This window comes from Diceros bicornis, chromosome 32, assembly GCF_020826845.1.
Source record: "Diceros bicornis minor isolate mBicDic1 chromosome 32, mDicBic1.mat.cur, whole genome shotgun sequence".
Classification (NCBI taxonomy): Eukaryota; Metazoa; Chordata; class Mammalia; order Perissodactyla; family Rhinocerotidae; genus Diceros; species Diceros bicornis.
In genome coordinates, this window is record NC_080771.1 from 18,525,197 (window position 1) to 18,552,445 (window position 27,249).

The following is a 27,249-nucleotide window of genomic DNA, read 5'->3' on the forward strand; positions in this document are numbered from 1 at the left end:
GCCGGGAGCCAGAGTGCCTGCCCTATGACCACTCCCTCTGGGATTGGACCACCAGGGGCACCTGTCACCTATGAAGCATCAGAGAGTTGCACACACAGGTGCTAGAGTCACACAGAGGCTGGGACGAGGCCTTCCAACCTTCATTCACACCAACCACTGCGCGAGAGAGGCCGAGGCCTGTTTCCCCAAAGTTCACAGTCAACCCTCCCCCATATTTGCAACCAGTCTTCTTGAAGCTCTCTCCGCCCACCTCCAAAACATCAGGAGCCTTTGCTTGCAAACCCCGACTTTTCCGGCCAGACTGTCCCCAGGGAGAATGTTCTTTCTCTTGCTTCCTACTTGACTCAAGAGACAGCTGTGCCTTCAATGCATTGTTGCAGCTGAGCAAAGCTAAGATATTGTCTGAACCAATAAAGATGGTTTCATGCTCTATGGCCCAAGGTGTCCCCTTGGATGGAAAAACATTTCAAAAAGACTTAAAGACCACTGTGTCTCTCCCCGGGACACAAACTCTCAGTAATGCCAAGGGTGAAGCTCCTTGCACAAGGCAATTATGGAGTAAGGGAGCCTCAGCAGCCAGGGCTAGTGGCCCCTTGCCGCAGCTTGGCATTGGGCAGACCAGCCAGGCGCCAAAAGCCATTGCCCTGACATGGAATTGGCAGCAGCTCAGGGAGGACCTTTGTCACCGAGGAGACCGAGCACCATTCAGGAGCCAACGTGTGATTCTCCTAAGGACATGGAAGTCCAGACGACAAGGTGGTAAATACCGCAGCAGCCTTATGCTGGGATACCACTGAACGCTGGCTCGAGCCAAACACAGCACAATTTTGTAAACATCTAAAAATGCCAAGTGTCCTCAAGAACTGCTCAAATAAGGAGAAAATGATGATAGTGGCTCCACGTACTGCTGGCTCTCCCCACACAGAGTGAGGGTCTCCAGCAGGGGAAGGCAGGGCTCTCAGGCTGAGGCAGCCTGGGGCAAGAGAATGTTTTGGAGTCGCCAGAACTCTGGTGCTGACTACAGTTACTGGCTGTGTGACCCTGGGGAGTCCCTCAGCCTCTCTGAGCTTCAACTTCCTCCCTTGGGATGTAAGACCACTACCTCACCCTCCTGGGTGGTCTGAAGGGTTAGAGACTATGAGCCCAGCATAATGTCAGGTGGCTCTTCCCTTAATTAGAGGGATCCAGCAGTGGGAAACCACAAGGAGGGGCACCGGGGAGAATGCTTGGCTGCGAACACCAAAGGGCACAACAAACCCATTGGTCTCATTTGTCATTTACCCACAAGTGCCAGAAACCCAGGATAAAGACACTGGCAAAGGAGAGAAGACCATTAGGAAAACAAGTCTGGCCAGATATAAAGCCCTCCTGAGAGTCGATTTTTCTAAATTGCTTCTAATAGCTAAGTTGGCAGCAACGGGCATTTTTCTGGCATGATCTTTCCTGTCCTATGGACCATGCTTCCGACTCTCTGGAGTTAATATTCGGTCCCGGTTTTGTTCAAGAAGTTCTAACATTTTCTGCATGTCGTGGTCAGCCTCAATCACCTGGAAATTAAACACACGTGTCACAGGGCTGCACCTGACCTCAACATCAGCCTCTCTTCACAGGTGGAGACAGAAAGATGGAGGCAGGCAGATGAGGCGGGGAGAGGCAGAGAAGCCCAAGGTCACAGGCAGATGAAAAAGGAAGGTTAGAGCCAAACAGCTCCCAGTTCTAGGTCAATCTACATGTGCAACTATACTTTCACTTAAGAACCCACAGTTGTCCCTGCAGTGAGCTCACGAATGATTTTTTTTCCTCATCATTTTATATCACCCACTTTTCTATAATGAGGGGAAAAAATAGACTTTACTTATTTAAAAATCCACTACAGTAATATCTCACTTTCTAGCAACCTCACTGCCTGAAGAGCCATGAGGTAAAGTGTTTGAGCAGCCCAAACAAATGTCCCCAAGGCCATGCACAACAGTTTGTGCCCGGCCCTCCCTCAGATCCCACACTGTACGCATGTTTGTAACGGTCCTAGGAACCCATCTGGCTGCCTAAAGAAATCTGGCCACAAATAAGAAAAGGAGGTGACACGGAAGTGGGGAAGCAGGGGCAGGGCAGACACATCAACACAGTGAGAAATGGCGAGTGGCAGGAGAAGGGAGGGTTACCATAAAGCACACGCAGGAACGCAAAGGATTAGTAGGCTGGGGCAAACAGTCCTACACACCTCAGCCCCTCCTAAGGGCATCACTGTGTGAGAGCCCAGCACAGCAACGCATGTTCCTTCAGATGCCCTGGGTCACCAAGAAAAGGTGCATTGAGGCTCTGTGCCAGCCACCCACTGAAGAAGGGACGGTCACATCAGCAAGACCACCACCCCAAATGGTTAAGGCCAAAACTCAGGTCTAGAGGCTTCAGCCATCTGGAACACTCCTCCACTGATGATGCTGGATAAGCGAGATGCTACTGTGGTCACCGGTGTAATGACACTGGGACAGATCGCCTTCTCTCAGGTCTGTCCACTCACTCTGAGACTTGGTCCAGAATGGGGACTGTGAGAGACAAAGAGCCCCTTCTACCCTCCCTGCTTCCTTCTTCCAAATTCTCGAGCTCTGAAGGACTTGGCCCTTCCCCAGACTGAGAGTGGCTGACATTCCCCGGGTCACTCTTCCTTCTAGAAAAGTCTCCTGCCTTGTCAGGGGGACTCACCAGAACAGGGGCCATCACAGGGAAAAGGCCTCCTTTGATGAGCCACTCCTCATAGAGGTGGTGAATAGCATCCAGGTACTCCTGCCAGGAAACACACACACACACGTGCAGGCTGTCGGGAGCATGAAGGGGAGCAATCCTCTCCCACCAAGGGTCTCGAGCAGGTGGGCAAATGTCAATGATCACGGGGCAGTGGCTTGGACAAAGGTGCCCACAATAGCTGACCTGGCTTAGGTGGCCAGTGATAAACATGGCTGTGCACTCCACTGGCCAGCCCAGGCACTGTGACAGTCAGAAGCATCACTCCCACCGCCCCTCTCATCCTGCCGGTGCACTCTGCTCCACTGGCGCTTCATACGCTCCCTCCCGCCTGGCTTCTCCCATTTACTGCCACCCCACCAGTTCCTTCATGGGGCATGGGGTGTCCCAGCCCTGGGCAGCCCTGAACCCTCCCCTCCGTCCTTCCCAACAAGAGGACTGCAACCCTCACTGGCCCAGAAGCCCCACTCCTGCTGCTTCCGCTCCACCAGACAGCTCATAATCCATGAATCCTCAAGACCATCAAGACCACCAACTTCAGAAAGCCCGACAAGGTGGAACCCAAGGGAAAAGAGGTCCGGACACGCCCCTAAGCCATCCGTGCCCCTGCACCAGACATGACTGGACGGCGCATGCTCTCTCACACGCAGGCCAAGGTGCTCTTGGCCACCGCAAACACCCCCTCAAGGGGCAACGCACTTGCCAGCCCAGAAGCTCTAACAGTAAACCGCGCTGCTGCCTTTTCATCCACCGAGTTCTCCCTCAGCCACAACAGAGAGATTTGACCTGTAAGCCTTCTCAGAACTGGTAAGACAGTGGCTTGGATAATGGCTGGGAGGGACTCCAAACTCTGCATATCTTCAGAACATCTGGGTCACCCACAGAGCTGCTGTGCCCCACCACGGCATGGCCTGGCCCGCTCACTGCACCCTTCCTCCAATCACTCCTGTCTCCAAGATTTCAAAGGCGCTGCCCAGAGGGAGGCCCGGGCCTTCACAGCTGGAATCTCCTGTGCTGGTGCCCAGGCAAGCAAGGCTGGGCAGGCCTCAGGAGCTGGATAGGCCTTCCAGGGCCCCCAGGCCAGCCCATCCTGAGCTCAGGCCCCCACAACATGCCAGTAAATGCTGGCCCAGCCTCTGTCTATGTACTTCCAGTGGTAGCTTCTCACATTCCAGGGGCATTCAGTTCAATATTAACTGAGAAACTCCTAGGTGCCAGGCCCTGGGACACATGCCAGGGATGCAGAGGGAATGAGATCTAATCTTAAAAAGCTCAGTTTAGCGAGGGGTGGGGAACAAACGTATAAACAAATAGTTTCAATATGTTTGTCCTAAGGGCTGCGATCATAGTAAGCCCAGGGGCTGGGGGAGCACAATGGTGGGAAGGTCAGGGAAGGCTGCCTGGAGGAGGTGACATCCGAGTTGAACTTGGAAGGCAAAAGAAACCACTATGCAAAGGTACATTTCTGTAACGCCATGGTGAGTGAGTGTGTATGTGTGTAGCTACAACTAGTTCTTTATGACCAAAATGTGAAAGACAGGGTGTGAAGGGAAATGAAGTCAATCATGCAGGATCTCACACGGCCTGCTATGAAGTGAGGACGTTATCCTAGACAGCGGCCAGGCACTGAAGGGTTCTGGGCTGGGAAATTGCCAGAGTGGTGTTCCATATTGGAAACATCATCCAAGCAGCAGCGTGGAGGCCAGATTTTGGAGGAGTGGGTTGTGGGGAGTGAGGGACCAGCACAAAGAGAACAGTCCAGGCCTATTACAATAGTCTCGAGTAGAGTCGACGTGGCCCTGAGCCAGAACCCAGGAGGGTGAGGCACTGGGCAACACTTGTGAGGGCCACCTCCGAGCCAGGCGCTGCACTAAGCACTGGGGACGCAGCAGGGAGCACAAAGGCACCCTCTGCGAGATCCAGAGAAGGGCACAGAAGACAGCAATCTTTAGGAGGTGAACCGGACAAGCCCTGGTGATGCCTGGACGGCGAGGCGGGGAGGGCACCGATAAGTGAGTCGGAGACACGGGCAGTGAAGTAGATCTGGACATCACACAGCTCTCCAGCCAGAGAGGAAGTCAGAGCCCGTCCTCTGATGTGCTCGGTTCCTGTTTTTCTCTGTGACAGCAGCACAGTGATCTCACAGAGGGTGGGGCCAGACTGGGGCGGAGGTGGTTTCTTACTTCATCTTTAACTGAGTTAAAGGGCCTCTTACCAGTGGGATGACCTTCTCCTCTTCCCTGCATCTCATCTTTAACCTCTGGTAACAGGTCTCAGGAGCGGTCCGGAGATAAACTGAGATTTAAAAACCATGTAGGTCTAAGTACTCTGTTCATGGCTTGGAAGTGAAAGCCAAGGAGCAGGGGAAGGAAGGCGTGGGGGCAACGCGTGGGGAGAAACATCTGCCAGCAGCTCTGAGCAGGAGACACAGACCAGGGTCAGCCCAAAGCTTGACCACTGACCAGCTGTGTGGCTGTTATGAGAGGTTCGGGGATTCGATTGGAGACATAAAAGAAACTTTCCACTCCGAACAAATGGACTGAAGGTATATTTTATTATATAGGGGATAGTAAAGGTGATAGTCCGCAAACAGATCCGAATAGGTCAAATAATAAGAGGGAAAAAACACCAGCTCGACTGGAAAGGGAAAACATCCACATCGACTGAGACAGCAGCAGATTCAAATAGGTCATATAATAAGAGAGAAAAACATCAGATCGATCGGAAAGGGAAACACCAGATCGACTGAAGGGAAATGACACAAATCAACCGGAAAGAGAAACACCAGGTTGATCGAAAAGAGAACACATCAGATCAATTACTTCCCAATAAATCAATCACTCACAACATCCACGCCCCCACTCCGGGAGAGTCCTGTCAATTGACACGGCTGGGCAAGGATCACACGTCCTGGGCAAGGCGTCCCTTCCACAGGTGGAACTCTCCCGGCAGTGGGGCGTGGATGTTGTGAGTGATTGATTTATTGGGAAGTAATTGATCTGATGTGTTCTCTTTTCGATCAACCTGGTGTTTCTCTTTCCGGTTGATTTGTGTCATTTCCCTTCAGTCGATCTGGTGTTTCCCTTTCCGATCGATCTGATGTTTTTCCCTCTTATTATTTGACCTATTGGGATCTGTTTGCGGACTATCACCTTTACTATCCTCTATATAATAAAATATACCTTCAGTCCATTTGTTCGGAGTGGAAAGTTTCTTTTACGTCTCCGATCGAATCCCCGAACCTCTCCTAACAGTGGCCTGACAAGCACCTTGACTCTCATCCTGATTTCCGTTCCCTTTCCATGTTACCAGCCCCATGGGGTCGTTGTGAGGCTGAATGAGGCTCCATACACAGAGCTTAGCACAGGGTCTGTCACACAGCAGGTCTCAGGAAGTATCAGGTTCTGTCCCTCCTCTCTCCCTTACAAACTAAAAAACCCATCAAACTATAATGGACCCAGGAGAGAGCAGCTTGAGGAAGAAAGGCCAGGGTGCTTCTCCAGGAGGGACCAGAAGACCCAAATTCTGTCTGCCCTTAGGGAGCAAGTCGAGTTAACATGGGGAAATCATCACCAGCGGTTAAGGTAATTACCTGCTGGTTGGGGGCCTGGACAAGCACATCCTCGCTGGGCCAGGGGAGGGAGGTGGGGAGGGGCTCTGGGGAGGGAGGTGGGGAGGGGCTCTGGGGAGGGGCTGGCTCACCTATCAAATCAACGGACACATCGATGTTCCTCACGATCCAGTCAAACCACTCCGACAGAACCACATAGTCCACTTCAGGCAACTTCCCGCTGCAGTGAGAGTTGTAAAGATTCTGTTCACCGTGAGAAAGTTTCTGGGATACCCATTCCCCAAAAGGATCTGGGAGGGCTTTCGCTGAAAGGGCGTGGCCAAGGGCACCATGGCGTGGTGTGACCCACGTGATAGTGGACGTGTAGTGATGACAGGACCCTAAACACTTCCGACCTTCCGCTGCCTGGGGACGGAGTATGGTATAACACAGGAAGTGCCACGGCACTGCCTGATGGGAGAACTCATTTGGGATGTGAACTCCGAGCAGAGAAAGGGGCTTTGAAGGCTGTCCCCTGAGAATAGGGACAGTGCTCGGGTTGGGAGGTGGAGCAGCAAACCTATTTCACCCCTAGAAACTTATTTTGTGGAAAAAATCATGGATGCCCACTGTAGCACTGTTTAAAATAATTAAAAACTAAATCTTGGTACATCTATATAACAGAAACCATGCAGTCACTAAAGGATGATGGTATAAAATAATATTTAATGACACAGAAAATGCTTCTAATCTAATGTTCACTGAAAACAGCAGGATATAAACCTGTGTATATACTACGACCCAAGCATATTTTCAAGAATATTCGCTCACACATTTTGAAAAAATACTGGAAAGAAAAACCCCAAAATGTTAACAGTGCTTTTCTTTGAGCTTTAGGACTATGGGAGACTTTAATTTTTTTCTTTATACCTTTCTGTATTTTCCACAATTTAACAACATATTAGTACTCCAATCAACGGGGGGCGGTGGGACATGACTACATATTGAAAATGTTATCTGAAAAAGAAAGGAAGGAAGAAATAAAGAAAAGGGGAAGGAAGAAAGAGTCAAAGAGTGAAAGAGAGACCTGGCATCCACCCCTGACTCCTGCGGGTTCCTCTTCCCCAAGAGGAAACGCACAGGGAAGAGAGAAGGAATGGCAGCAGCTGGAAGAAATCCATCAACAGCTGAGTAACCCTCAAAGACCCAGGAGAGGAATTCTCCCTTTTAACATCCTCCACCCATCTTGGGTACCATCTTGGATCCACTGAGAACTGGGTTTGGCAAGAGCGGCTAGGGGGACAGTGGATGTGCCTGAGCTGTGTGCAGACGGGGGCTCCTGATTGTTGGCTAAAGAAGGGGGTGGGGGAAGAGCCCAGTGGAGGGGTGGTCCAGAGCTGGCCCCCTGCCAGGTGCTGTGAACTGATTCCCACCTTGGGGGAGAAAGGGGGCAGGGATGGGCAGGGAGGGAGGCAAGAAGCCGGTACTGCCACAGCCATTTTGTCACCATGAGGGAATCATATTGAAGACATGAACAAGACAGAGTAGGAAAACAAAGAAAAAGGGCTAGAGTCACTAAATGAAACCAACCCTGAAGCCCATCGTTAAGAGAGCCAGTAACAACCTCATTGTTCAGGCTACTTTGAGTTGGGTTTCAGTCAGCTGCAGCTGAGAGCATTTGATGTTCAAGAAACCAAATCACTCTCTTTCAACATGTTTTCCTTCTCTGGGAAACAAATATTTTGTTCAGAACAAAACTGACTCCAAGGGAATAAGGATTTGCAAAAAGGAAGCTGCAGATCAGTTCCTCCCCTTCTCCACCAAACACACAGCCCAAGGACACAGGACAGACTGGCAAACTCAGGGTGGTGGGCCAGTGAGCAGCGCAGAGGGAAGGCTGCCCAAAACAGTGTCCCATGTCCCCGAGGCTCGACATGGCTGGAAATTGGCTCCAGGTGGTCTCAGAACACCTCTTGGGTGGCTCAGGGGCCTCCCATTCCCACCCCACCTCCCAGCCCAAACTGGGGGCCTCCCCCACGGGGCTGAGAGCAGAGGAGGCAAGACCTCCCTTCCCTTTGCTTTTCTGAAGAGGGCCTCCAAGGAGGCAGCACTCCGGGGCGGCCTCCCCGAGGGCAAGGTCGGTAGGCAGACTCCCAGAACCCCGTTCCAAGACTGTAGGAGTGATGTGGTGGAAGGTGCTGGGGTATCCGGGACAACTGGTCACTGGCCAAGCTGAGTGAGGAAACAGAAGCCTGGTTTCCATGATTCTGAGGGATGTCAGGCAGCGGGCGCCACTCTCTCCATATCTGTCGTTTGCCTCCCAGGAACTCTGCCTGGCTCCTCTGGGGTCTGCCTTGAGAATGGAGCTCCCAGCACCACTGACAAGCCACTGCTTTCATTTCCATAGAACACAGAGGGTGGCGCCTCTCTACAGAAAATCTAACCTCATGGCTCACAGCTATGGACTGAGGGGGTCTCACAGTGCCTCCCCCTTATCCCAGGGCAGCAAAATCGAGGTCTCAAGTCCACATGAGTCCTGCTGACTGCTCTGTGTGGCAGTTTGCTGCCACCTTCCCCGAGGCCCAGAGAGCCCCCAGCCTGCACCTCACAGGTCAGCAGAGAAATCTCACACTCAAATGCCAGCCACCTTGTATACATTATTTTCTTTGTTTTCATAAGACCGTGTGAAGTCAATTTTAGTCCCAATTTACAGATGAAGGAAACTGAGGCCCAGAGACATTAAGCTCGCCTCTGTCTGAGCAGGGATTCAAGCCTGCTCTCCGTGGCCCCCAGACCCATGTGCTGTCCCTTGCGTCACTCACCCTCCCTGGTCCGTCAACTGAGGCAGCTGCTCTGGATCACGTCCAGCGTCTCTTTGGCCTCAGCTCGAGGAAAGCCACAGCTCTCAGGCCTATGACCCAGGCAGTGAGTCCCCAGTCTGATCAAAGTGAGGGAGGAGTCCAAGCCCCAGGGCCAGTCAGGGAGGCAGGAGGACCTGCCTGTTGTCCCAAACGCAGGGTCTTAATCAGTGTCCCAGACCACCAGCCCCAGGTGAGTCAGCGTGTCATTTCCCCAGCTGGGCCCCACTCAATTCCCTTACTTCTGTTCTTAGAAAACACCGACCAGGCAATCTTGTAAAACCCTTGCATTCAGTCAGTCAGCCCACAGGGCTGGGGCCACACAATTGCCGGCATGGCCACTTTAGCTACACGAGTCTTTCTCACCAACTGCAACTTTTCATTTCAGTACAGTGCCCATACCTCTGTGTAACCAGAATCCTCCTCTTCAGCAATTAACACAAACCCTCTCAAACCCCTGGTGGCATAACTGCACTTATATTCTGCCCACCCCAAAGTCGCTGGGGTGGGGGCCGGAAGAGGTGGTCTCTCCCTGGAGGAACTCCTTACTTGTCCCAGGCCCAAAAGGCAACAATGCCCTTTGAGAAATTTTGCTTTGGGGGATGCAGAGTTCCAGTATGTGGGCTTTTCTGGGCTGCCAAGCCTGCAACTGCAGACAGCACGGCCATGCCTGTAGCACTCCCTTCCATCAAGGTGCCTCCAGATTCCAGGCCAAGGTTGCAAGGGCTTCCGAGAAAGAAGAAAGGATCAACCCCAACACTGAAGGGGCAGCAGCAACTCACTCCCTGCCTGATGTCAGGTCTGTCCCCACACGAGCTCCCAGGCAGGACCTGGCACCCCATACGTGCCATCTGTGGTTCCCAGTACCCAGCTGAACTCCCCACAGGTGCGAACCAAAACATCCTATTCTAGGTACAGACAAAGGATCCAGCCAAACTCAGTTCTGGGCTTCATTTGGTTTAGGCTCAAAATGATGGTAATCTGTATTTTGGGGGAGCAGAAACCTCTCAAAACATCTACTTTCTCAACAACACTTCACTGTGGATGACCCAGTGCATTGAGAGAAGCTGGAGTTGTAAGGAGAGCGACAACGAAGAAAGCCCACCTTCTATTCTTCCTCCCACTCGTCACTTTAGCTCTGGCTAAAAACACTGTTTACAGTGCCTCACTCCTGACCAAGGAATAAACCCGAGACCTTTAAAACAAAGATAACACAACGAAACCCTCAACAACCAAAACCTGAAGCGACAAATGTGAAAGGAAGAAACCACAGGTGGTGCAGGAAAGGAAATCTTGCACCATGAAGATCGCCAGGGCAGGCCACCTGGCCCCAAAGACAACCCGCAGGGCTGGGCTCTTGCTCTCATGACCCCAAAGGCCCAGGTGAGGCCCCAAGGAAGCCACAGGGACAAAACTCCAGGGAGAAACGGCCAGGCGTTGGGACAGAAGGCTCCTTGAGGGGCACCGGGCTGTGGGCTTCTTCTGAGGCCTGTCCCTCCAAGTGTGATCCCCAACCAGCAGGATGGAGGCTGCCCAGGGCCTGTTAGAAGTGCAGGCTCTCGGGCCCTACCCTGGACTCAGCGAGCACCATCTGCACGTGAACAAGATGCAGAGTGATCTGCAGGAGAAGCCCACAGTTTCCCACCCAGTCAGGAAGGAGCACCGGCCTCCTAACCCCTCCAAACAGCGTCCACAGTACCTCCCTCAGGGCTGCCTTGAGGGTTCAAAGGGGAGGAGTGTGAAGAAATGATTTTTGGTGATGATTAATGCAACTCCTGTCCACGGGTCCCTGCCTGCCCCTCAGCCACGTGAGCAAATGCCCTAACTTCCAGGGAACACAGACGAGCTGGTCCAGTTCACAGGGAAGGTGCTTCTCAGTGCCCTTCCCCTTGATTCTCTGCCTCCAGAACTCGGGGACTCTTGGGTATGTGGCTGAGGGAGGGGGTGCTCCAAGCCACATGCTAAGCACGGTGCTTGTTACAGATACAAATAGAAGAACATATTATGGAACAGAATGCAAAATCCAAATGAATTTCTAAGATAAAAGAGGAGACTTCAAAGACATTTCCAGTTTGTTAGCAGGCTGCTTTGGGTGACATGGGCCGGGAGGGCAGGTGGGGAAGCAGCCGCCTCTGTGAGCTTTCCTCAGCCTTTGGAGACTTCAGTGAAAGGCTTTGAGGAGCACGGCCTTCTCCCATCTCCCTGAAACCCACGTGGAGAATGGCCTGGCCCTCCAGGGTGCCTCAGAGCTCCCAGCAGCCTCTGGAGCACCCGAGGCCATGCGCCAACCAACAGCCTTTGGGCTTCACCAAGCGGTGCCAGTGATCAGTCTCAAGGCTCCAACAAGGTCTTCGGGGACTCCCTGCCCTCTGGAGGCTGTATGAACTTAAACAACTAGATCCCGAGAACAGAAGCAAAGATACTGTAAATTTCTTTCATGGTTTATTGTCCCATAGAAATCCTAACACAGATGCCAGGCATTGTGGGAGGGCCAGGGGTAGGCATAAATATGAAGTTACCAGGGCAGGAAAAGAGCTCAAAAAAATTAAAAGCTACAGTCTTTTCCTATACCACCCACAAAACAGCCCAGGGCAAGGCCCATGTTACCTGGACCAATGACCTCAACCACAGCCACAGAGGTGAGGAAATACAGAACTACCCCTCAGAAGTGCTGGAAGGAAGGACTTGGAGTGTGAGTAGCTAAAGCCCTCGGACATCAGCTAAAGCTGCTGCCTAGGACAACAAGCAAAGACGAATGGCTCCTGGGGAAACTCACCGGACGCTGGGCAGCCTACAGCTGGGGCAACTGGCAAAGTCCATGAAGAGCAAGGTGGGTGAGGACTCGCATAAGGGTCACAAAATCTAAACTAGGCAACTGTTCCCGAGGCTCTCCAGGGATGGACGACAGGAGTTAGAGATGAAAAGGCTCAGAGTTTAGGAACTTAGTCGTGCTCACAAAGACTGCAAACTCGAGAGCCAGGATGGGCCCCAGGTCACCTAACTCCCACCCCACTCTTTTTTCTTGACGTCTGGTCATTTCAAACCAGGTTACCCTCTTCAAAAAGAGTCACTGGCTGTGACACAGAACTGGCTAAGCCAATTGCAATTAGAAAACAGCCCAGCTAAGCGAAGGTCACAGGGAATCCCCCCTGCTGCCCAGGGTCCGCTCCGCAGGCTACACTTTCATCAGAGCAGTAAATAAACACCAAAGGGCTCCCTTGTTCTCTTCTCTTCTCTCTTCTGCCTGTCCTCCCTCTGGCAGAGGCACTAATGAGCAGGAAGCAAGAGAGCAAAGGATTAAATAAACCTCACAGTGGACACCCCAGCCCTGCTGGAAACCCAGGCAGCTGGGGAAGGATGAGGTTCTAGCATGAGGAATGCTGCCTGCTGGAAGGGCAGAACCCACAAGAAAATTCTGAGATCAGAGGACAAAGCTCCAGTCAGGACTTGCCCTGGCTGCTGTCCCTGACCCCACATCATTAGTCTAATGCTTGGAGTGGATGGGGGCAGAGCCCACCCACTCGTTTTAGAGCCACACAGGCCCAACGGCATGATCCACGGCAGCTCAGGACCCACAGGAGAAGGCTTTCTAGTGGCTCCCTCAAAGGAAGGGCTATGAAACAGCTGGGGCCGGAGCCTGGGGCACAAATCGGGCTGGAGCCCAAAGAGCAGCCACAGGTCCCATCAGCGAACCACAGTTAACAACATCGACCAGGGGCTGGCTCTGTGCCAGGTCTCAGCCAGGCAAGCAAACCAGATGCGGTCCCTGTCCCCAAGGGGCTTACGGGCCAGTTGCGGGGACACGCAACAGACAGACAAATACCAAGTTGAACCATGTGAAACTGCCATTTTTATAGGTCAAAATTGGCCAAATATTAACAATATCATATGGTTCAACCTAATTAGAAGTTGTTTTAAATCCTATGAAGAAAACCAACAGAAAGAAGTAATTAAGGATAACAAGGGGCTTGACCCATCTAGACAGGGTGGCTGGGGAGGGTCGGGAGAGGTGACATTTAGGATGACAGCTGCAGATAAGAAGGAACAGGAGCCAGCACAGAGAAAGTGGAGTGTAGATATCAGGACCAGCTCCGTGAGGGAGTAACAGCAGCACCCCGAAGCTCAACGCAGGAAGAAGCAGTGATGTGGGGGCTTGGCAAGGAGAGGGGGACCAGGCACACAGCTACGGAGGGAGGGGCATGGAAGGAGCTGAAGCTTCAGATCCCAGCCTGAAGCCCATTTCCTCAAGACCTTTAAAAATCAGCAGTCAGCTGAGCACAGGAATGGAGGGCCCCACGTCTCTGAGGCCTCAGCACTGTGGGCCACCAGAAGTCCCCCACAACTACGTCCGTATCACAGATTCTGCTCCTGTGAGGGCAGGAGACAGTTTTGAGTAAAACCATAACAAACATTATGCACACTGTGCTGGACTGTGGCTCTAGTCGCTCCAAATCTTCACCCTTCCCTGTTTCCTCCCACTTTGCCATGCAACCCACAGGGCTCTCCCACCTCTCAGACTGGGGTCAGCTTGTGTGACCTGCTTCAGCCAATAGGATGTTAGTGAATGTGAAGCAGAGGCCTGAAAAAGCGCTCATGTATTTCCACTGGTGCTTTTGCCCTCTGCTATCACCATGAGAAGCGAACCAGGCTAGCTTGCTGGTTCCAGAAGGAGGATGAGAGGCAAGAAGAGAGACGAGTCATCTCAGTTACCATTGCTGGGGTATTCAGTTACCCAGACCAGCTGACCCCCAAACATATTATCAGGCCCAGCCAAGGTCAGCAGAGCCACCTGGTCGACCACCTTACAAGACTGAGCAATCAATGCAGAAAGCTGTCTGCCACTGAGGTTTTGTGGTTGGTTGTCACACAGCATTACTGTGGCAACAGATAACTGATACAACACAGTAGGTACTCAATATCTGTCAAGTGAATAAACAAATTCCAATTTCATTTCTGAAAAATTAACGGTTTAATAAATTATCAATTGTGCAAACTACGATACCTTCTATACAGGTTTTCTACAAAAATGTATCTTGCGCTGTGAATCGACCGCTCCATCAACCGTACAGGTAATGTCTAAAAGGAAACAAAAAGCGATTCACTAACTCAGGCAAAGAGGAGGAGATCAGGACGCCCTGAAGAATGCCTGTTGCTCGCCCTGCCCATGGTCTGTGCTGATACAAGAACAGAGAAGCCATGGAGAGTTGAGGCAGGCACCAGAGAAGAACCGTGTGTCCCACATTAGGCTCAGCTGTGGTCCTGCCTCAGCCCCGGACCCTCCCCACACCCTGAAGCTCAGTGTCCAGTGCAGCAACATGGGGGCTGAGGGCTCAGCAGCAGCAGCCTTCCGCAGGAGAGCTAAGGCTCAACTGGATGGTGGGTTTGGGGAAGTACTAGAAGAACTGCCAAGTGCTGTCCAGCAAAGTGTTGTCAAGTGCAAAGTGTGGTGATCATTATGACCTAAATAGGTTGCATTTGCTTAAGTGGAGGGATCTGGATGCCTGAGGTAGAGCTCCGAGAGGGCTGGGGTGTGGGTGACATTCTGGGGACTCTGCCATCGGTACCTGAGGGCCTGGCTTTGTGGAACCCACAAAGATGCCAGACCTGCCAACTTTGCTGCCTCCTCATAGGGCTGGTTGGGGATGACTGCAGCCCTTTGGAAACTGGGAAGGATTGTGCCCAGGCAGGAGGAGGATGACACTGACATTGCCCCTCTCTGCCAGGGAGCTCACACCCTCCATAGGTGACCTTTCCCTTTGTCACAGTGTCCCATGGGAAACAAGAGGAGCCCTTACTCTTGACACCAAGTGGGAAAACACTGCTCTCACTCAGCCTGGACCACAGCACCCATGGGACCTGGACCAGCAAATCAGAGGCAGATTCAGAGCCACAACTCTGGAATTCCTGACTGTTTATCTGTCCATTCACCTTCCTTTCCATTTTTCCATCCTCTCCTTATTTATGACTCTCCGCTGCCCATCTCTTGCTAGCTCTCAATTCATCCATCTCTCCTTCTGCTCCTCTTTCCTAGTCTGTCCATCTCTTTCTCTCTGCCTCCTTTGTGATAGATTTCCTTAAACAGAGGAACACACAAATGTCCCATTACATTCAGATACATTAGATACAATTTAGGTTTGCATTGAGTGCCCACCCAGGAAAGGGAGGGTGAGTAGAGCAGAAAAAGGCCAACCTCATATTCCCTGATCTGCATCTTTTAGACACATATTTGGGGAGACAGAAATTCATATGGTTCTGCTCATATCTTTCCACTAAGACCCAGATGTGTAGAAGAACCACAGTTGTAGTTGCAAGTGCCCAGCCCAGGGTCAAACCACCCCGTGTCAATGTAACTAGCTGTAGGGCTCTCCTGTCTCCATGGAGAGCCTCCAAAGCCAGTCTCTTAGGTTGTGCTTGCAATTTGGAACCACAGATCCCAAGCAAGATCCCCTCAGCCAGCCTTTCTTCTAGGAGACTCTGCCTCTATTCACATCTTCACTGATGGAAGAGCCCTAAGTGGCCACGTTTGTGCCTGGGGGATCTGCCCCAACACCTGACTGGTCCAGGGCTGGACACCTGACCGAAGCTGAGCAATCAGATTCTTTCTCTCAAGAATTTGAACCAAGAGCCAGGCCTTGTGAATGTTAGATCAGTGGTTCCCCAGCATGTGAACAAAGTATGAATTAAAATCACCTGGAGAGCTTGATGAACTAGATTGCTGGGCCTCATCTCCAGAATTTCTGATTCGGCAGGTCTGGGATGGGGCCAGAAAATGTGCATTTCTAACAAGTTCCCAGGTGCTGCTGCTGCTCCTGGCCCAGGGATCATACTTTGAGAAGAAATGAATTAAATGGCGTTGAGCCCAGTAGTGACTGGGTCACGAAAACTGGGGCTCACAGTGGCATCATAGCAACTTCCTGGCTAGCTGAGGTGGGTGTGTGGGGCACTGGAGGCTGGTCCTCAGAGAACTGCAGGAAGACACTTTAGCCCCAGAGACAGAGAAGGCTAAGCAGCACTGAAGGCCCAGCGAGGCCGCCTTGTGAGGTTTCCCTTCCTGGCAATCATATACCCCTCGTTTGGAGAAAATTTTAAGAAGGTTGAAACGAAGCATCGGAAACGTACCTGAGGACGAGTGTGCTGGTCCAGCATGGTGAGCTGCACGTATGTTTGTAGCGTGAGGCCCCATCGAGAGGCATCACGGTACATGAGACCCTGTAGAAGGGAGAATGCAGCAATTTACCTAAAAGTGCTCCATCTGTAGGACTCTGGTCTCTTTGGTTACTGATGGCCATCGCATAAAACCTCGTGGGGCTGAGCTGGGGCCAGAGATGAACGCAACATGGTCACAGGGCCCTCAGAACAGAGGGGACAGAGACAGACACTGGAGCAAGTACAGGACAGCCCAGTAACAGCTGTAATAGGAGCCTATATAAAGTCCCCAGGGAACACTCATTCAGTCATTCAGTAAATGTTCATTGAGGCCCCTGCAGCCTGTTCTCTATCCAGCAGCCAAAGTGAGCTTGTTCAACCTAAATCAGTTCTTGTCACTCCCCTGCTCAGAAACTTCCAGTGGCTTCCCGGTGCATTCAGAATGAAAGCCAGGGCCCTTACCAAGGCCCACAGGGCCCTAGAGAATCATTTCCATCTTCTCTTCTCTCCTACCATTCTTCCTCTGGCTCAGGGAGCTTTCAACCACATGAGCCTCCTTAGTGTTCCCCAACACCGAGCACGACCCCAACTCAGGGCCTTTGTTTTGCCCTGCCTTCTGTCCCAACGCCGTCCCTCCAGATAGCTGCATTGCTCCCTCCCTCACTTTGGTTAGGACTCCGCTCAAACGTCACCTTCTCAGAGATGCCCTCCCCAGCCTTCCTGTCTAAAACAGAAGCCCCACCCCGTCGCTCTCTGTTGCCTGTAGATCCCAGCAAAATACTTCATGCTCCGAATTCCACTTGCTAATAATCTTATTCTGCTCTTTTCCACATTTGTGCTTTTTTTTTTCCTCTTGGTGCTAACTAATGAAACTCCAGTGCTCTCCGTTGAAAACTGCAGACTCCCAACTGTAGGAGGAAGAAGATCTCAGAAAGGTTAGGAGAAACACTCCCTCTCGTCTGACAGCTGCAGACACAGACACCTTTCTGCAATAGAAACTTGATTCAGATAAAGTGATGAATTCAGACTTCTCACAAAAATATCAGTCTTGCTCTCTGTCCAGAGTGGAAACCTGTGTAAAAATATCTAATTCTATTCTAAAACTGTCGTTGTATCAAGGATATTCAGACTTCTGAGACTGGGACTGTGTCTTGTGAAACGCCACCTCCAACCCCTGATGTCTGCACCTCCAGTTGTCTGCCTTAATAATCCAGCCCTTGCTCCTCCCTGGCCCCCAGAGAACATAATGTTTCTGAGGCTTCTTTACCCCCAATGACAATGACTGGCATTCTATCTTCTCCCACATGCATAGAGGGGAAACTCTTCATGTCTCTGGGATTCTTTATTCAAAGACTCTGCGAGTCTCTGCCTCATTTAAATAATATCCTTTTACCTGCTTCAGATTTCTTCACAGCTGCTATCACCATCCGCCATATCTTACATTTAATTGTCTTCCACCTCCCCACACTGGAACATTAGGGCCAGGAGAGCAGGAGCTTTGAGTTGCTCACTGCCCCAGCATCTAGAACAGTGTCTGGCACATGGTAGACATGAAATAAATACGGGTTGCATGAATGAATGAACAAGGACCTACTGAGTGCTCGGCAGTGCACTATGTTCTAGGAAACAACAGAGAGCCAAACTGGACACAGCCCCTGCCCGTAGTGGAACTCAGCATCTAAAGAACCACACAAGGAGATGCCAAGTGTGTTGCTAGAAAAGAAGAGACAGCCCAGGCTCCCCCTAGTCCCAAGTTCAAACCTCGATCTGTCGTTTACCAGCTGTGTGACCTTGGGCAACTTATTTCAGCTGCCGTTTCCTCCCTGAAAAATGCAACTAATCACGGGGCGGGAGCCCAGAACGAACATCCCTTTCTTGAGCTCCCTCTTATAGGACCCAGACCCCACCCATCTCTTTTAAGCAGCCAGAGCAGAGCCTCTTGAATGGGGAAGGAAGAGGATGGGGAACAGGCTATGGCCCTTGCTTGCTAGTTCTACCTTTGGGAAAGTAGACAGGCAGCTTCAGGGTGAGCCAGAGCAGCCCCTGGACACTGCCAAATGCAAACCCAAATCGGAGGTTTACCAAGGAACCCGGTTACTTTGAGATAGGTGCTGGGGGCAAGGTCTGAGGAGACCTGGGTTCTAATGGTTTCTTCTAGGAGAAGTTGGGGGTAGAATGAGCAGCAGGAGATGGACAATTCCAGTAGCTGGAAGTGTCCACTTGGGATAGTTTGGGATTGCTGACAGGAGGTCCCTGGGCTCTGCACACACCCAGCCAGGCCTCAGAGATCCTTGACCTCAGAACACCAAGAAGCCACCATTTTGCATTTGTCCCCTCCCTCTCCTCCTCCAACTCAGCTCAGAGCGAGGAAAATGCCTGGGCAGGGGGCAGACTCAGGCACCAGCACTACCGTTCCCAGTTCCCTAAGGAGAAGCTGGTGGTTGACGCAGGAAACAACACACTCACCAGAGGATTATGGCCACGGACATTTCTCCACTTGGACACAGGCTCTGGGAATACCTGTGAGGAAAGGAAACATCAGGGAGCTGCTATTTCTCAGTTCTCAGCTCTGTGAGAGCATGTAAACATTGGGGCAGAATCAAGACTTGGGCGCCCAGGATGAGCCAAAATAGTTGAGCAACCCTCTCTGCAAGGCTGCAACTCCACCTAGACATGGCGTCCTCACGTGACTTCCAGAAATGACCTGAGAACAAGTCTATCCATCCCCCTATACTAGTATATGCACACGCCACCTGAACGGCTGCCTTGGGAGCTCCCCGAGGGCAAGGTGGGTTCTCTCACTCCCTCCTCCCTATGCTCCATGCCCGCCCTTACTGCCCACCATGTCAGGCTGGGCAGGGAGCTGAGAGAAGCCAAGAGGGAAGCTACCTCAGGCACTTCAGGCTGCAGCCGGAAGCCCAGCTTCCCCACTCGGGAGCTCTCCTGTGACCTTAGCAGCTTGCTCTGCCTCCGTTTCCTCCCTCTGATCTCTGCATTTGGTATACAGCCAGCTAAGAGTCATCTTTCTTTAGTATGCTCCCTAAACCACGCAAGAGCCTTTCTGGGTATGCAGGCGCGTGCTGGAAAGGACTTAAACGGTGTTCTTGGGGCTAAGATTTTGAGAGTACCTGGATCTATCTGGGGATCTTCAAGTGCATAAGAGCAAGTGCCATAGGTCACAAGAGACCAAAGGAAAGCAAAGCATGGGACTCTTGAAGAGTAACCTCCCACCACCTTTTACACCTCTGAGCCTTTGCTCATGCTGTTCCTTCTGCCCAGTATGCCCACATCACTTCATTTCACATCAACTTTCATTACATAGAAAACTCCTATACATCCTTCAAACTCCAGTTCAAATATTCCTTCCTCTGTGAAGCATTCCCTGCCCCGCCCAACCCCCCTCTCCGTCTTGTGGGTCTTCAGCACTCCGTACCTGGCCCCTGAATAGCATATGCTGCACCATTCAGGCCCACCAGAGGCTGGATCACAGGCAGCCTTGACCTGTGCTCCATCTGTGGCACTGTCACTCAACAAACACTTACTGAGCACCCACTGTGCCAGGTGCCATGCTAGGCACCAAGGATACAGCAAGAGCAAACGACTCCAGGCCTGCCTTCATGGAACTTGAAACTTACTGGAGGAAACAGACATTAATCAGATCACAGAAATCAACACATATTTTCAAACCCTGAGTGGTAGTATAAAAGAGGGGTACAGAGGGGCCAGAAGAACCTACACCAGGGAAGGTAACCTAGTCGGGGAGGTCAGAGAGCATTGAGCTGAGATCTGAAGGCTGAGTGGTCTTCCTAAAGCCAGCAAAGCTCTTCATACTGTAGAACCAAACAAGGGCATGGCCCCTGGAGCCAGACAGCCTGAGCTGGGACTTGGCTCCACAACGCACTAGCCATGCGACTCTGGCCAAGCCATTTAGCCTCACTGAGCCTCACATTCCTCATCTGCAACTGAGGCAATAATAGTACCTACATCATGGGGACTACTCTTGTAAGGATGAAATCAATTAGATAATGAAGCCTCAACATGGTACCTGGCATATCGTATTATACTCAATAGATGTTAACTATCATTGCTGTTACTACTGTTGTCCGTTGGCTCCAGGGTCTTCAGTGAGACTCTACGTGCTTCTCAAGTGCCAGTGAGAGTTACACCACTCAGGACAGGGTTGTCGGGAGTCCCAAGACACCCACCTGCCCAGGTTTGATGAATCACCAGGAGGACTCCCAGAACACAGCGTAGAGTCGTCCTCACAGCTAAGATTTATTACAGTGAGAAGATGCAAAGGAAAAGGGCACATGGAGCCCAGTCTGGGGGAACCAGGCACAAGCTTCCACGGGCCTCTCCCAGGGGAGTCACAGGGGACGATCCAACTCCCCCAGCAGCTAGTTGTGACAACACATGTGAAATGCTGTCTACCAAGGAAGCTGGCCTGAGCCTGGGAGTTCAGGGTTTTTATCAGGGCTCAGCCACGCAGGCAGCCTCTGCCTGGCGCATACAGAAACTCCAGACTCCCAGAAAGAAAGCAAGTGTCCAAAATAAACCATACTGTTTGCACAGTTTAGGCACAGACAGCCGCTCCTATCAGTTAGGAAATGGTGGGAACTCTCCTAAAATCTAAGTTCCCACATGCCAGCCAAGGGCGGACCCTGCAAACAAGCCTCTCTAAGGACAGCAGTCTCAAGGTGGCTAAGTTAACTCTTTCTTGCACAGCAGGACATGAACACAAGCAAGACAGGGCTATATAATGTTTACTATTTTTATCAAACCACATATATTTTTAATAGAATTAAAAACAGGAAAGGAAAGAAGGAAAGAAAATGACTCTAAAGGTATGGAAATTGTAGGATCTGTAGTAACAAAATAGAGCCACAAACAGAAAAGATTACACCACTAAAATCTAGAACAAGGAAAAAAGGTCTTGGTGTAGAGACCATTCTTAAACACCCGTGAGGTTACTTTTAGTGACTGGGCTGTAAATAAACTAGAAATTCTGTTAATTGGCCACACATAGTAACGCTCCCCGATATCTCAGATGTAACATTCTAGCCACGCTCAATAGTCTGACTTCTTTCACATGCAGACTCTTCTTCTAACCAGACTGTGGCACTGTCCGATATGGTGACCACGAGCCACATGTGGCTATTACAAACTTGAAACATGACCAGTCCAAATGGAGATATGCTGTAAGTATAAAATGCATCCCAGATTTCAAAGACTTAATATGAAAAACCAAACACAAAATAGCTCATTGATGATTTTTATATTGATTACATGTTGACATAATATTTGGAATCTATTATGTTAAATAAAATGTTCTTTTGGGGGTTTTAGTGAGGCTATTAGAAATTTTACACAACACGTGGCTTGCATTTGTGGCTCACGTTATATTTCTATTGGACAGGGCTGGTCTACACCCTCTATAAATTCCTCTGCCAAGCTTTTGCAGGTTCCTTTGAACCCGTACCTCAATGTCTGCTGTGTTGGAGAAGAAGTCCAGGCACGTCGTCTTCCCGCTTGCAATATTGCCCTCAACACAGATCTGGCAAAAGACAAATGCACATCAGAACCAGAAATCAAGCGTCTGAGGGAATATCAGGAAAGAATTTCTAGGGAAGGGCTCAGGCGAACAGCATAATTCGTTCAGTCCAAGACTTCGATGTGTACACAAAAATCCCTCCACAGGAAACCTCTAAGGTGCTGTGGGTAGTGATAACAAACAGACCAATCCTCCCCCTCAGTGGCAGGCTCCAGGCCCACCACTGGTGGCCACCAGACCACTGCCCTCTAGAACAGATCCTCCCTCACAGTCAACCCCTAGACCATACCCAGCTTGCCCTCGGCCACCCTAGCTCTGCCCTTCCCTAGCTCAGCCCCTCTATTAGACTATTAGATTTTAGGCCTACGTGTCCTGCCTCCTTAACCAGAGCCTAATGGCCTTGAGGTTGGGAAGCATGTGTATGTTGTCTAGAACCTAACTCACTGCTTTGTGCAAAAAAACGCACTCAGCATAGACTAGAAGGTATTAAGACAGGAGAGAAGGACTTGGTTGAGCACCTTGTTGCAGGCCCGGCCCTAAGATGGGTAACATACACCATTACCACGTTTAACCTCTCTAGAACCTGAGAAGTGGGGTCTAACATTTTCACAGAAGAGAAAAACGAGGCTTGTAGAAGGGAATAAAGCAGGAATGACAACTAGAACCACACTCTGCTCATGCTAACTGCACTGGGGGAGAGGGGTGTCATGGCACTGGCGAGAGGGGCCACAGGCAGCCATGAAAGACCAAGGAGCCTCCTACAAGTACCTCATTGTAGGGAAAGAAAGGACTTGAGGCAGTGATTCTCAGTCCTGGATACATCAGAATCACCTGAGAGCTTTAAAAAATCTCTACAAAGAAGCCACAACCCAGACCAATTACAGCACAATCTCTGAGAGTGGGACTCAGGCCTCAGTACCTTGTAAAGGTCTCCAGGTGACTTCAACATGTAGGAAGACTGAGCAACACTAGTCCACGGCAGGGTTTCTCAACGTGTAGTCCACAGACACCCTGCTCCAGAAGCACCAGAGGAACACCCAGACCCTCTGCATCAGACTCTCAGTTGGGGCCCTCAAACTTGCTGCCCAGTGATTCTGACAAGGCTCTGCTCAGCCAGGCACTGCTGGTGACATGGGCCAAGCGGCTTTGGCTCCAGCAAATCACAAGAGGAAATGGGCAGTGCTGCACACATAAGACAAACTGGCCCTTGAGAACACATATTAGATGTTCCCTGGGGGCACATGCAGTCAGAACAGGACCCGTCCTGCTGCACAGTGACCTTTACATCCAGGCTGGAGGCACCCAGAGAAACGTGGGCCACTTAGGTGACTTGCCCAAGGCACTGGGCCTGGCAGAGGAAAGAGCTGGAATTCATGCCTCGGTCTGGCAGACCCCTTTTCACAACCTCAGAGGAGCCTTAGTCACACCCCACATAAAACACGGGGTCACAGTGGGCTGACTTTGCCTCTCCTACTGTAAACTGTCAATCGGGGCCGGCCCGGCGGCGCCAGCGGTTAAGTGCGCACGCTCCGCTGTGGTGGCCTGGAGCTCACGGGTTTGTATCCCGGGCACACACTGACGCACCACTTGTCAGGCTATGCTGTGGCGGGGTCCCATATAAAGTGGAGGAAGATGGGCATGGATGTTAGCCTAGGGCCAGTCTTCCTCAGCAAAAAAAAAAAGGAGGATTGGCAGATGTTAGCACAGGGCTGATCTTCCTCACACACACACACACACACAAAACTGTCAATTGGCTGTGGAGGTTTCCTCCTGCTTGACCCTAACGGGTATCCAGGAGAACTGAACAATTACCCTTTCCACAGATGCCAGGCCACCCTCCAATCCCAAGTCCCTGCCAGCTCTCCCCTTTAGAACTTGAAACTACAAAATGAACCCAAGGGATCTTGGTTTGGTGGGATCTGTGCAAAAGGCATTAGGGCATTAATGGATTCAATTTTTTTATTGTTGTTCTTTAAAGGAAACAACTTTTCCTCTTCCTAGAAAATTAAGAGCTCAAGCTAGACATCATTCTGCACAGTCTTTGTTGCTTTCCTGTTCACTGCAAGGAACATGTTATCCAGATGAGACCACCTTCGAAAAATTTTTTCCTGTTCCCACCATGAAATCTGGAAGAGCTGATAAATCTAAGGCCGTGGATTACCAACTGGTTTTCCCAATAGAGCAGACAAGGCATGAAGAATCTCACCAAGTTCCCCTGCCATGGAGGTAGAGAAAAGAGGTAAGCAAAGGAAGTCTTTAAATTTTTTTTTAAAGTGACATCTAAAAATATTAGAAGAGGAATGTGTGCCCACTGAAGAAAAGAGAAAATCATAAAGTAGAAAATACCACCCATAACCCACTAGTGAAAGATAAACATCACTACATTTCAGCATAGTTCAGGCAAGTACTATTTTCTACACAGGTCTCTCATCTTTGAGTCTTTCAACTGCTCATTGAAGGCCGCCTATGTGCCAGGCACTGTGTACTCAAGAGCCAGTCCCAGCACCCGTGGAGCTCACAACGAGTGTGAGGATGGGGAGGAAAGTAACAGGAAATTACAAAAAAAGATGTTCACCATGCTGTGGGCGCACATGGCTGGCCAGGCCCAATGCTCTGTGGATGTCCAAAGTTTACCTCCACTTTCCTCTGCTATTAGCCTTGGTTCCAACTTCCTATGATTAAAACTAACACTGCAATGCACCACCTAGCCTTATTTTTAAATAACATTTAGTCTTTTCTGAAAATAGAAGTTAAGCATTCTCACAGTAGGAAATACAGAGAAAAGAAGAAAATAAAAATCACTCATAATTCCAGAGATAACTGCCACTTAGAGGTTTAACCAGAACCAAGCTTTCCAGAGGCAAACAGGTCCAGGCTTTGACGCCCCCACCAGAAGAACCAAAAGATACATTGTCTTATTAAAGACCTTGAGAAATCTGTAGTAAAAAGGAAACTTGCCCAAATGTCTAAAAACTGGTGAATGGATAAACAAAGTGTGGTACATCCACACAATGGAATACTATTCAGAAATAAAAAGGAATAAGTACTGATACATGCTACAAGGTGGATGCACCTCAAAAACACTATGCTAAGAGAAAGAAGCTAGACTCAAAAGACCAAATGCTATGATTCCATTTTACAGGAAATGTCCAGAAAAGGCAAATCCATAGAGATAGGAAGTAGATTAGTAGTTGCCTGGGGCTGGGACAGTGACTGCAAATGGGCACAAGGTTTCTTTGCAGAATGATGGAAATGTTCTTAAATTAGTTGGTGATGTTGCTCAACTCTGTAAATTTACTAAAATTCATTGAATTGTACACTTAAAATGAGTGAATTTAGCAGTATGTAAATTATAACTCAATAGAGCTATTTTTTAAAAAAAGGAACCCAGTTTAAGTTCATTTAACATTCCAAAAACTAAGGGAGGACTCCTCACCCCCCAAATTCTCTCTCCCCCTCTCTCTCGTACACACCCACTGTTAACACCCCCGAACTTCCCCTTAACACGACTGACAATTTCTGCATCATTAACAGTTTGTAATGTTTCTTTCCTGTTTTTTTCCTATATGTTATCTCATTTGAATCATAATTCATATATTTTTATCTTTGTTTTCTCTTTTTTCATCACTTACATAGTGAGTACCTTCCCAGGTCATTAAATATTTTTCAAAAACATGAATTTTAAATGGCTGAATAATATTGCATCACATAAGATATACCATGGGCTCTGGGGAGGGAGACTGAGGCTGAGGGGTGGAGACAGACTTCCCTATCCCTAGAGGCCTTGTTGCATTTCTGTTTTTCACTATGTGCACATACACCTCCACTAGCCTCCTCAAAAAAATATATATATATATATATAATATATATATATATATAATCTTACACTGGAGAGTGCACATAAAAGAGGGACTTACCACTGATTTTTTTTCGTTTTCCCTCTCTTTATCTACAAAAGAAATGAAATCAATTTTTAAACTCAGTTTTAAATGATTCACTCTTCTTTATCCTAATTTGCTACAGCAACACAAAAACTAATTTTTATGCTTGCTCCCTGGCCTGAAAATATTTCCCAGTGACACCTGGGATGCTCCATGGGTGGATGGAAGCAGCCCCACCACTGCTGTCTACCTGTGACAGTGTGCAACTGCTGCCTGGGTGCTATTGGCACCTCTGGGCCCCAACTGTGCTCAGCTTTTTTCCCTTAGTATATTATACTTCCCATTTTCCACATATTTGATATTTATGATCCTCACAGATGGGTGTCCAGCAAGGTAAAATGCAGAGTGGCAGCCAGCACTCGTAGCTCACGGTTAAGAGTGAGCAGTGGCCATAGGTTTCAGCCCAGGACTCAGGTTTCTTCTCTAGGCCCTGGGCTGACATGGAGGCCGACCCACCCCACAGGTGGTTCTGAGGTTTCACTGAACAGCCGAAGGCCCAAGAGCGCCAGAACTTGGCTATAACGGTGGCTCCCATTTCTGAACGGGGGGTCTCCACTCCCTATGGGAGGAGGGCCCCGGAGCTTAACCCACTCTCCACTGGTTGGCAGCAGCGTGCGCTGCGGGCTGGCGAACTGTAGCTCTCAGCCCCATCTCCCCCAAAGCGGACGAGCAGTGGACGGGGGACCGCCCCCGCCCGCGGGAGGGGGTTCTCGCTGCTCTTTGGAGGGCTGCCCAGCTCCGAGGAGGCAGCGGCCCCGAGCCCCGCGGCCTCAGCCCCTCGCTGCCGGCTCGCGTCCGGGATACCGGCCAGTGAACGCGCCCACCCCTCCCCGCAGCCCCGGGAGGAAATCCCGGCGCCGCGGAGAAAGAGTTTCGGGCTCAGGCCGGTCCGGTGAGCAGGGGGCGGGGAGTGGGGCGGCTGGGGCCGCCTCGGCCGCCAGCGGGGGGACCCGAGAGGCGCGTTACCCCGAGGCCAGGCCCGGCGCTGCGCCCCCCGCGAGCCCGGACCCGAGGGGAGGCTCCCGGGCCCCTCGCGGCGCAGCGCCCGGGCGGCCCAGCTCCGCAGCGGTCGCAGCAGCATGGCCGGCCGGGCGGGTCTGGCAGCCCGGGCCTCCTTCCCTGCGAGTCAGCCGCGGGCAGGCCAACCTCCTCCGCACGCTGCCTGCTTCCCGCGTCGCGCCTGCCTGGCGCCTGCTGGAACACGGCTCTTAAAGAGACCCCGTCGTATTTCACCCTCTCTCCCAGAGGGAAAATAATGCGAGGTGAGGGGTCCACCGTTTGCAGCCAGGAAATCTGCCCGCTAACGGGACGCTGGCAGAATGAAACCGTGACTTGGCAAGACTCGGTGGATGGCTGGCTAACAACACCGCGACTGATTGGTTAATTACTGGACATTACTTAGTTGAGCACCTGTTCTATCCAGGCACCTGGCCCACACTCACAGTGTCATTTATTCTTCCC

At 50.8% G+C, this 27,249-nt stretch overlaps 1 protein-coding gene across 1 annotated transcript; it reads right to left on the reverse strand.

Moving 5' to 3' along the window:
• Positions 1 to 872: 872 nt before the first annotated feature.
• TK2 (thymidine kinase 2) lies at positions 873 to 27,101 on the reverse strand. Its single transcript, XM_058527959.1, has 10 exons — positions 26,755 to 27,101; positions 25,765 to 25,796; positions 21,776 to 21,850; positions 18,763 to 18,816; positions 16,270 to 16,359; positions 14,153 to 14,226; positions 6,445 to 6,533; positions 4,958 to 5,037; positions 2,704 to 2,784; positions 873 to 1,547 (listed from the first exon to the last, which is right to left on the reverse strand). The coding sequence occupies exons 1-10, from the start codon at positions 26,867 to 26,869 to the stop codon at positions 1,449 to 1,451; spliced, it is 789 nt and encodes a 262-aa protein (XP_058383942.1). The 5' UTR covers positions 26,870 to 27,101; the 3' UTR covers positions 873 to 1,448.
• Positions 27,102 to 27,249: the final 148 nt, after the last annotated feature.